Source organism: Phytophthora infestans, genomic scaffold (assembly GCF_000142945.1).
Source record: "Phytophthora infestans T30-4 supercont1.39 genomic scaffold, whole genome shotgun sequence".
NCBI classification, from domain to species: Eukaryota; Oomycota; class Peronosporomycetes; order Peronosporales; family Peronosporaceae; genus Phytophthora; species Phytophthora infestans.
Window position 1 is genome coordinate 218614 of NW_003303720.1, and position 12136 is coordinate 230749.

The following is a 12136-nucleotide window of genomic DNA, read 5'->3' on the forward strand; positions in this document are numbered from 1 at the left end:
TCACGTCACTTGCCCTAATAGGTTTTCCGCTCTTGTATAGTACTCGCGAGGTTTTCTGGGTCATGTGCACCACATAATCGTCCAGATCCCGTGGACGACGACGCTCACGAAACTCACGAATTCTAGTACGTGTACGCTTAGGTCCAGCCTTTTCGGCACCGCGTTCGACCCTCAGCTTCTCCGAAGACGTCTCATCGCGTTGTGCTCGCTTTCTGTCCCGCATTCGATTGATCAAGCCACTGACGTCCACCGTTTCTGGCATCATCTCCACATTTTCGTTTTGCTCACCAGCACTGCTTGTAGTGAAGACACTTGCTATTGTTCCTTTATCTTTTTCATCCATCGCATCCAGCACTACCTTGCTATCGATCTCTGAGTTCATCTCTTCCGCACTAGCTTCCGATTCGCACAGTACAGTGGTAGATTCATTTCCATCACAAACACCAGTATCCTGTGTATCACATGCTCCAGTCCGACTTGGGTTTTGCTCAACAAGTCCACTTTTTTCCTTGGTGCAACATTGCTCACAAGTCTCGGACTGTCCGACCGCAGCTGTCTTACCTGTCTTACTTGTCTTTGTAGCTGTCTTACTTGTCATCGCATCGCTAATAGTTGCTCCAGCTTCAGTACCGTCTACTTCAGCAGTGAGTGTTTGCTTACTGCGCTCACGCTCACAAACATCATGATCAACTGTGGTGCTTTCACCCTGAGCTTCACTTGCATATCGAGCAGATAGACTAGTAGCACCAACACTATCAGCCTTGAGGCCATCGTCTGCAACGTAATTGCCTCCCTCGAGATCCAATGTGTCCAACATCACAGTCTCGTCATCTCTCAACTCACTCGCAGAATGTGTATCAGCATCTAGAATCATTGTAGTCATTTCTTCATCCCTACTATCCACTTTGCTGGTCTCATCAGCTTGCGCGAGATGTAGAGACTCCAAATCTGCATCTTCAAGATCGAGCTTGTGGCGATCACGATACAGTACATCTTCAGCCACTCGCAAGTCCGGAACAAACTTGGCTGTCATATTTTCCGGAAAGAATACTTTGCATCAGACCACATCCTCTGTGTAGCCTAGAACGAATCCTATTCTTGCGTTGTCGTGATGCTTACGTCGCCCAGGTGTCACTGGCACGTGGACATACGCCAACGATCCAAATGTGCAAGTGTGGTGTAGATCAGGTTTGAGGCCAAACATCTTCTCATAAAGAATTGCCTGCATACCCATGTCGTACACTCGATTATTGATGTATATTGCATTGCGCATAGCCTCAGGCCACAGATTGCGTGGAAATCCAGCGTGGGTCATTATAGACTTAGTCATTCCGACCAAAGACTGATGGGTTCTCTCGCAAAGATTCAAATGGGAGCATCGTGGACCAACCTTGATATGTTCAATACCATACGCTTTGTACCAGTTCTGGATCTCACCATTTACAAACCCCCTGCCCTTATCTGTCAGTACTTGCTGGACTCTGCATACGCACTGTCCTTTGCCACTAATTTCTCGACCCGCTCGGCGCTCTACCCACCGAATATACTCTTTAATGTGCTTGTTCACAACTTGACTCGACTTGTCTGTCAGTATGTGAGCGGTCACAAAGCGAAAGTATCCATCCATGAGAATTAGGGCTGCTTCGTAGTTAGTACCATTTCCCTTGTTTGGGATTCGCAAGTCAGCGTAGACAATTTGATTTGGCTTCTTAAGCCCACGATCAATCTTCTTGCGATGCGCTTTCTGCTTTTGCTTACCAATATGACAGGCGTCACAAGTGTCTTGCTGGCGCTGAGTCAGCATCATGCCACGCACGAGACCTTTATCTACCACCGTCTTCAAATACTTGGGGCACGTATGAGCAAGACGTTCATGCCAGAGTGTCAGCGATGCAACTCCCTCAGCTATCGTGAAATTGCAAGACGGTCGATCTTGTGGTACAACAACTCCACCGTCAGTTGGGTGAGTCACGTGGAGTCCCCACGTCGCTTCAAATGGAATGGCTACCGCAACAGTCTGACCCTAATCTTGGATCATGAAACTTCGAGTCTCACGATCATAGTCAAATTCTAATCCCTGTTCGGCTGCCAAACCGGGCAAGAGCAATCCATGCTCCGCTCCAGGTAGGTAGAAAACATCATTCAGGAACAACACTCTTTGTACCCCGTTCACTATTGCTAGAAACTGAGCTGTGCCCACCCCAGCAAGTCGAGACACAATCTTCGACGATACTCCATGCACACTCTGGGTCTGAGATGCATCTTCAGTGAAAGAGATGTAGAAGGATGGATTCCCGGTGATATGTGTGTTTGTGGCGGTATCGAAATACCACCACGCACCACCAGTATCCGTCTCCCCATCTTCCTTATCTTCTTTCTGAACTTCGTCATCTTTATGATTATTAGAGGTATCTTCCGCTTCAAAATTATCATGATGTCCCAGTGTTCGGGGTGCCGCAGTGACCATACTGATCTCTTCACTATCGATATAACCATCATGCGATCGTGTGGTAGTCCTATGTATCGTCATATTTGTTCGCGTTTTCCTCTTTTGTTCAGCTTCTCCAGGATTTGTACCCCTTTATTTCTTTCCTCGCTGCGGACAATCCACCTTGAGATGCTCAGTACTATCACAAATAAAGCATCTTGGGATACTTACTACTGTGCTTATATTGCTGCTGCTGATTATCCGTCTTACCCTTCTCTTCTGTTTTGTTTGCTATGCCTTTATGTCCTCCGCGCTTTCCTCCACCGTTCTTACCATTGAATTTAACCTGTCTCGCCGAGGCTGCTCGAATCATCTCACGGAGTTTCGTAGGCGTGAATGCATCTGGATCTGCACTGTAGCGAACTGCCGACTTCAAACTATCGAACTCTGCTTGAGAAGAAAGGCTTTTCAGCATAATCTCAACCATATCGATATCACCAACCTCGTACTGTATTGTTTCCAGCTCAGTTCGAGTATTGAACATCTAACACAAATGGAGATTGGCATCACCGCCAGGTGCCAGTTTTGCGTTCCACGTATCATTCACCAGCCGGCGAATTCTGTGCACTTTGACTGTCTTATTTGTTTTGTGCTCAAACAAATCCACCAAGGCCAGCCAAATCTCCGTTCCTGACTTCTTGTCCCGTATTTGTTGTAGGATGTCGGATGGAACCGATGTACCTACCATGCGCTTAATCTGGGGCTGTTTCCGGTCAAACTCAGCTTCACCTTCGGCCGTGGTGAGTGCTAAGCGCTCCAAACTACCGTCTGCAATGTTGATCATTTCCTACTCACAGAATACTGCTTCCATTGCCCACTTGTAGGCTCTCCAATCCTTCCCGTCTCAGTTCTTGGGCACACCATCATTGTTGTCCCTGAGAGGCTTCGACATCTTGTTTTCCGAGCGAGCGAGGAAGTCAATTGCTTTGGGCTCAGAACCCTGTTGTGAATCGCACTCACTCCAAGACCACACGCGCTCAGCATTCAACAAAGAAAAAGATTGATTGATTTTCACCTTGGCGGTTTCTCGCCCTGTCCTTCTGATTCTCGCCGCCTCGCATACAACGGTCTGATACCTGCTTCATTGTTCAACTACAAGAGCCGTAGACTTACACTTCAACCGTGCAAGCTGGGCAGGCCATTACTATCTTTTCCGTTGATGTGAGCTGTGACGGCGTCACACAGCACCTTGCGCTAGAGGAAGTTATCTTCCGAGAGTGTACAAACGCTCAGTGAACGGCAGTTCACAGGTCCCCTCTTTATTCAAAAGAGAGCGAAGTGACCTAATTAAGGTAGAATGTAAACTGAGTATATTTATAGGGAGATAAAGCTTGGGTTTAATACAAACTATAAGTCACCTATAGAAATGCAATGTCATCAACCAATGGTTGGCTTTGGACGACCTTGGTACTTTGTACCAAATATCCCGAAGTATGACGTGTCACACTTCATGTAACCAGGGTACACTTAGGGCTACGTACCCCGTTACATGAGCTAAGCCTCAGAAATGGCCCGTGATATCGAGCACGACGCTAAACTAAATATATTGTGTGCGTTTGTATTAATGTACAATTTTAAGTGCAGGTGGGGTTGGGTGCTACAGTGATGGCCAACAATAATAAAGAGATTGTATCAAGAATCTTGATTCAAGATCATTAGAATATTATTTTTTTTAATCAGGTACAGTACTGTAACACGATGGCCGACTAAAGAATAAAAAAATACTTTAACCCTTTTACAGCGCTATTCTGTATTCTACAGAATAAGAATTATGACAGGACATAATTTCCAGCAAGCTTGTAATCGTCGCAATTCCTCGCATGCTTGTGTTTGTAAAGGGTAGAGATGGGTGGTTCGATCTTGAAGGATCTACGAAGGGAAGATAGCCGGGGATAATTCGAATTGAATAGAAAAGACAGTATAAGATGACTGGAGGTTTTGAAAATTCAGTTTCTTGCTATTTTCGGCAGTTGTTGGTGACCACAGATTTCAGATTTATTCGAGAATGAACGCTCCCAACGAGAAACCGCTCAAGCAGTTATGGCGCGAGCTATCCAAGGCAGGATGGAAAGCGAGGAAGCCTAAAGGACTGAGTGCGGACTTCACGTACGTGATGCCCAGTGTGACTGGCCGCTTGGATGCAGAGAAGCGCGGAGTTAAATACTTCGTTGGTACGTTCTGCAGACAGCTCGGTATATATACTCACAGTACTGACAGATATGTGCAGGCGAACAAGAACTCATGACATTTGGACGTCGTCAGGGGTTGCTGGAGCTCTCACCTTTGCCATCACTCCCAGCAAGGATCCCCATGGGAAAGAATGCGGCGTATGAGTTGGCCCGCCGTCGTGCGCCGGTTGAAGAAGTGCTGCCAGCGGAAGAACAAGCGGCACCAACTTTGGAGGTGACGCCTACTCCTCCAACTCCTCCTTCGAGTTTCCCTCCGCGTACTTCAGCTTCTACACCGTCGACTTAAGCAGGTCAAGCAATTCAGCCAGATACAGAGCAAGAAGGTGGGAGCACCACTACTAGTATGGAGGATCCGGAATACGATGTACGCTCGGGTCATGAACGTGCCGACGAGTCGAAGAGTGAAAGAGACGATTTCAACGGGATTGATGAGTTTGATGGAGAGAACTTCATGGATGCGCTACGTGGGGAGAAGCTGTTCGGGTCAGTTGCTGTAGATGATGTGAATCTGTGCGATGAAGCCGAAGATGACAACGACAGTATTGGTTGTGACTTCGATGATGAGCTGGATGTGCCTGTGTCGCCACGAGAGGACTACGAAAGCGAAGTAGAGTCTGACAGCGACTGTGAGGAGGACAGTGAGCTATTTGTGCAAGCCGACGAAGACATGCGGCGCTTGGGAGCTTCTGGGTGGAACATTTATGACGAGCAAAATTCTGGTAAGTCGGTCGTCTACAGAATAACTCTTTTGATTCTTTTTTAACTCTGTATTATATTGAAAAAAGGTGATTTGACTCTTGAAGCCGCGCAGTTGTACGACGGAAACTGGGGGCCAACTAGATCTGCAGCAGCATTTGCAGAGTCCTCATTAGGAATGTTTTTCTACTTTCTTCCCAAGAAGCTCTGGTTTGTGATTCAGAAGGAGACATATTTGTATCGCGAGGCTTGCATCCCGCTTGTCGCACGTCAGCAACGAGAGAAGCAGCTTCAAGCACAAGCAAAGGATCCCCAAAAGAAGGTCGACTCTGTCCAAGAGATTGAAGAGAAGCTACAGCGAGTAAAACCTATCCAGGCTCACGAAATTATCCACGTGATTGGTCTCCTCGTTGCTCGAACCCTTTGTTCTCATACGGATGGCCTGGAAAAACACTGGTCTACTCGAGAAGATGGCGCAGTCTCTCGTGGAACGTTCTCCAGGTTTATGAAGAGAGACAGATTCAAGATGATCACTCGTTACCTGCATTTTGCTAGTAACAACGCTGCAGATGCGTCTAAGGACAAGGCATGGAAAGTCAGACCGGTACTGCAGGTACTCGAGAAAACATTTCGGCGTGGCTACCGGTTGGGGCCGCGAATCAGTTTTGACGAAGGCACCATTCCAAACAGGAGCAAGTTCAATCCGGTGCGCGTCTACAACAAGGACAAACCGCACAAGTACGGGACTAAGGTTTACATGACGTGTTGCGCGGAGACTGGCTACTGTTCTCGGTACGTTGATACAGAATTGCTAGTAGTATCAGTAGTATCGGGGTGTTTCTCAGTATCATACAGATTGCCAATTCCTCTTTTCACAGAATACGAGTGAAGTCACTTACAATATGCTGTATCTTCTTCTGTATGCTACAGAATTGAAGTTTATCTCGGCGCGGCTAACAATCCAGCGGCAGCAAAGGGAACGGCACAGAAGGCAGTTATACGAAACGTGAACAAAGCCCTCGAAGGACAACCCGCAAAGCGACTTGTTGTCGCTGACAACTTCTACAGCTCGTGTGCACTGGTACTGGATTTACCTCGGAGGGGTTACTACTACGTGGGAACGCACCGCAACGACAGATTGGGATGGCCAGTCAACTTTGCGTTCACACAGAAAACGCGGCCCAAGCGTATGCCCCGAGGGACGTATCGCGTCGCTCAAGCCAAAGACATCCCTGAGCTCATTGCTGTGTCCTGGAAGGACTCGAAACCTGTGTCTATGATTGCGACTGGATGTGCAACGACGATGACTAGTGTGAGACGCCGAGTGAAGGGTGAGAGTGTTCGTGCAGACGTACCATGTCCCCAGCTGGTTGCCGATTATCATGCTGGTATGGGGGGTGTCGACCAGCACGACCAGCTGCGACTGCAGCGATATTCGATACAGCGATGTGTGGCTTTCAAAAATATTACCGCCAGTTATTCTTGGGGTTTGTTGACATGGCGATTGTCAATGGGTTCATCCTGCACAAACTCATCTTGAAGACAAAGGGAGAACGCATACCGACGCACGCAAAGTACATGCGAAGACTGCAAACGGAGCTTTTAGCAACAACAGAAGCCACATTGCGTGCAAACACCAACGCAGAGGATTTGATTACGGAGCCAATTCGAACGCAGCCACACGCCCTGCAGAATACGAACGACATGTATGATGGAAATGGGAAGAACAAACGTCGTCAGCACCTTTGCAAGGTATACTCGGCAATGGCGACGCCCCAAATGAAAAGCTTTGAAAGCAGCTACTTCTGCCCCCAGTGCACTCAATCCCACGCCGGCTACGTACCTCTATGTAATCGCGTTCGGAGAGAGGATAGCGGCAACACGCTCACGTGCAGCCAGATTTGGCACCAGGTCTGGCGAAACGGAACTGCGATTCCAGCACACCTGAAGAAGCACATACGCTTTCGCAAGCGTAAGCGCGCTGACGAAGAGAAAGAAGACAGTAGTTAGCTAGTTAGTAGTCAAATCAATAGACTGTTCGCTCACCAAACTTTTCGGCCAGTTCAAGCCTAGTTCTTCTTCTACTCTTGCTAGTCTAGAACTGGCCGAAAATTTGGTGAGCGAACTTCTGCCGCGTAGCGATGAAGCTCCGGCGGCCATCCAAAATGGCGCGAAGCCGCCAATCTCACTTATCGTTTTGGAGAGGAAATACCTTACAGAAGACATTGCGATCTTTTTTTATTCTGCAGTAGCCAATCAAAACCCCAGATAATAGCGTATGGTGGATACATTGCGAAGTTTTTGTCCGTAGAAACGATGTCTTTGCACTTTTTCGCAGTGTCCACCTCACATGATTCGCGAGACAGCTACCATTAGATAAATTGTTGCATTCTTCTATCAATAGTTTAATCAAGATAAACCTTTATTCTGTATAATACAGAATAAAACCCCGCTTTAAAAGGGTTAAGGCTCATAGGGGCTCAGCGCTTTTTTTAATATTTATCCTGCCGAAGCGTAGCGGAGGCGGGAAGGTAAAACTAAACCTAAACTACCACCGCGTAGCGGCGGCACTCGGCTAGTAAATACCCGTTTTATCTGGCCACATTTTGATGACCGGAAGGTCGGACTCCGACCCGGAGCAATAAAAAGCAGTCTGTCCCAGGCTGGGGCCCAGCCGTATGGTGGCTCGAAAGGTGCCGCACTTAGTCGGCGTTGTTCTATCACCAATGGTGATAGAACAACTGGGCACTGGTTGCTTGCGCTGACCATAAGTGAACTTACCTCGAGATAAGCTATCAATCGGAAGAACAAGAAATCATGGGCAATAAGAGCAGTCGAGTGAGCCCTCCGCTGCATGCGACGCACGCCTCCTAAACCGATAACCCAAACTACGGTACGCTGTACTGTAAGACCAAACCCATCATTCCCCCCCCCGCACCCTCCACGCTGTACGGAAAGAAACCAAAACCAAGGCGCAGACAGCACCCACTCCAACGTCGCTGTACTCTAAGCCGTCAGCAGCCTCAAGGCCCGCACCGACACCGAGTTTGCTTTACTCGAAGAAGTCCAAGGTGTCGCTGAAGCGTGGCTCGCCACGACCGTCCATTTCGCGATGGTTTCATTATCTGGCGCATCGTTTGGACAGCCGTCACCTTTTGCAATGTCGGAGGCATCTGCCAGCTCCACGCATTCAAGGTCGACCGTGGTAGTTAAAGGCTCATTACAGACGCCTATGACTTCGTGTGGTAAGTGCCGGATGCCGTTTGGAAACTCGTCGGCCGCCTTCTGCCGGGATTGTGGCCACCAGCGACCATCGGGAAGTACCCCCGTCGCAACAGCACCGCTGGTGAGCGAGGGACTCAACTTGCTCGAAAAGCATGCCGTTGTCATCATCATTAAAGTGTTATTGAGTCAATACAAATAAAGATGCACATCGGAATAACGTTACAGTGGTAAAGTGGCCTAATTAGATGGAAATTCCATGCTGCATATGATTATCAAAAGGTCAATTCAAAACCCATTTAAAACGGTTTTACTGAATGTCAGGGCATTAATTTTTCTCAGGTATGAAGATGTGCTTCCTGCCGCCGACACTGAGTAAAGGATCTTACCGGTATACGTGCCCGTGTAGGCGAGAACACGTCAGCTGGCAGAAAGGTCGAGTAGTCTCACGTTTTCGATGAAGTTCCTAAATATCCCAAGCGGGATATGATCGTCAACCGTACTTCAGTACAACTTTAGGATCATTGCTGCTTTTCGGACAAACAAAATCCACCACGCAAGATGTAGTAAGTAACAAGTTACTGTGAATTTCGCACAAACTTGAATATTCTGAGCGGTAAAGCGGACCTTTCTCTAAGCCCCCAATTACAAAAAATCAAGCCACAAACCAATCGCACCTCTTGCTAAAACATCTACTGCTTGACATGTCGCTTAGCCAAAACCCGTACACTTAGAAAGGTTTCAAAGTCAAACAAGTGCCTGCGCATTTTTTGGTGGAGATTTGGCTTGAACCAACCACGCAATGCAATCTGGCACAATACGTATTCTGATGGCGAATGGCCTACTTAGCTTAGTAGAAAGCTAAATAGCACGTATGGGCACAAACTTTAGTCCCTGTCAGAATAATGGGCGCAAGTTGACGAAAAAATGATGATAAATTTCCGAGCTTATTCGGGCACAGCACGACTTTAAAAACGGTTGCTGGAATACGACATTTGGGCATACACGTTATTAAACTTACAGCTCACTAAAATTTGTTTTGGGTGCCTTCCAAATGGATCGGTGATCTATCTAGCGATTCCATACCCATTAGTGAGATAAAATCTATTATGTTGTGAAGCTCACTTTTTTTCCTGTAGTGAGGCATCTCCTTAACAGACGCAGCATCTGCCTTGCTGAATCAACCCTTCCGTTTACTACAGTAGAGAACTATAGTTTGAGAGAGAAGCTGGCCTTTATTTGATTTAATTTTTATTTTCTATATATAGAGAACTATGTATCGATTCTAGCGTTGGAAAAGGGAGTTTACAAACCAAAAATAGATCTCCGTGTAAATAATTTGAGATGCTTCAATACTTAACTCCAGTGGAGCTGGGTCCAAGGAGGAGCAATGCTTCGTAACCCTCGATTAGATAACCCTCGGATAGCTTCAGAAATTACAGCTCTCGAGTAACCGAATACAAGTTATAGTGCGCGCCGTAAATACATGTATGTGCGCACACCTAAATAGGCATTTTCAGCTCTGAACACCCACATAAAACGGTTTAATCAGTAATTTCAGTATTTTTTTACAATTCCATTAAATGCGCTGTTGCTGGAACGCGACTTTCGGGCATATTGTTGTGAAGTCCAGTCATGTGCTGCTACTTGAAAGTCGGATTAGACTTGTTTGATGGTACCAAAAAGTGGCATCACCAAACAATTCATCGTGATTAACCCTTCTAGCCCGGTATTCTGTATCCTACAGAATAAAAGATTTTGCAGGATTTAGTATCCAGCTAACTTGGCTGCAGACTATGAATTCGCATATGATGTTTTGAAAAGGGGGGTTGCACATCATTCCTATTGGATTGGCGAAGGGAAGATAGACAGGGATTGTTCTGCGTGAATAGAAAGATGAATATAAATTCAGTGGAGGTTTGAAAATTTGAGTGAAAGCCCAAAACGACCGCGTGTCAACCACTCCCTCATCGCCGCACATTGAAATCTTTCTTCGAACGATGAACACCCCCGGCGAGAAGACGTTCAAGCCGCTGTGGAGAGAATTATGCAAGGACAGGTGAAAGACTCACAAGCACACGCCCATGGCCAAGCATCACCGCTACGTAAGCCTGGAATCACGGGCCGGTTGGACGAGTCACGACGCAGCATCGACTTTTTAAGGGTGCGTAATTAGACCTTGATATATGGTGCTACGTACTAACAGGATACGTAATGTCTAGGTGAAGATGAACTCATGACATTTGGGCGTGCATCCAGCTGCCTCCAGCTTCCCCATTCAAGTGTGAGCATTGCATCTACACGCCGTCCGATCGGAAAGCAGGCTTCAAACGAAGCTATTGGTCGGCAGCTACCATACAGCGATTTACCAGAGGCTACGCAGCCCAAGCCACCTTCTGCGACACCTACGACTACCCACCCCCTGCAGCCTCTCCTGGATATGCGAGAGCTGATGGAGTTGAAGGCACACACGCTTCACGTGTATTCGCTCTCCCCCAACTGTTTCTTTATCACAGCTGGCTTCCAGACCAGAGGTACCGAAATCTTCGGTGGTTGGCGCTCAGAGCAAAATGGGGTGGAGAACGCTGCTGCTCCGGATGATACAGATTGGGATCCCCGAGAGAATACGACAGATGTTGAAGAAGCTAAGAGTGAGAGTGACGACCCTTCTGATTATCGAGTTGATTTTGAGGTGTTTGATAGCAACGACTTCATGGAGGGACTCCGGAGAGATCGGTTGTTTAAACAACCGATCCAGACGATGTGAGCGTGGTTGCTAGTGGGGGTGTTAGCGATGTGGACTCCGATGCGGATGATAAAGACGTAATTGAAGACATTACCGTGGTTTCTGGCGTAGAAGGTGTAGATGACGTTGAAGACATGCCATTGAATGATGACATTCCCGACGAGGGTCTTTTTGATCTGACAAGCGATGATCGGAGAATGGATGGGTTACGTATGATGAAGAGCATAGCGATAAGCCGTATATACAGAATTGTTTGTGTGTCAATCATACTTGTTTCGGAAGGTGGTTTGACGATGTATTTGTAGGAAACCTTAGCGTTGATGCCGCTACCGACTACTACAACGGGCCCTCTGACATTGAGCTGGATGGACTCAAAGCCGGTAATTATGCTCGCTTCAGGCTGCAGCATACATCCTGCCAGTATTTTGCGATTAGGAAAAGATGGCACACGAAGCACGGTGCCCTGCCCACAGCTGGTTGTGGACTACACCCGCGGCATGGGTGGTGTGGACGTCCACGACCAGCTGCGGCTCCAGCACAACAGTATTCAGAAGTGTGTTTTGCTCTGAAAATACAACAATCGGTTGTTCCTGTGCATTATCGACATGGCCGTGGTCCATGGATACATCATTCACTTTCTGACACCTAAGACAAAAGGAGAAAGAACACCTACCCATGCCGAGTACTTGCGCCGTTTACACACGCAGATTCTTGCACTGCAAACAATTAGTTTCGAGACTCATCCCAACGCTGAGGACCTGGTGTCCGTACCTATACAACGCCAGCAGCACACAT

At 47.4% G+C, this 12136-nt stretch overlaps 1 protein-coding gene across 1 annotated transcript; it reads left to right on the plus strand.

The window, feature by feature from the left end:
* Positions 1–10642: 10642 nt before the first annotated feature.
* PITG_15804 (uncharacterized protein) lies at positions 10643–11362 on the plus strand (the record flags this gene model as incomplete). The annotated part of the gene is made up of 2 exons (XM_002898007.1): positions 10643–10763; positions 10818–11362. The coding sequence occupies 2 exons, from the start codon at positions 10643–10645 to the stop codon at positions 11360–11362; spliced, it is 666 nt and encodes a 221-aa protein (XP_002898053.1).
* Between the last annotated feature and the right edge of the window lie 774 nt (positions 11363–12136).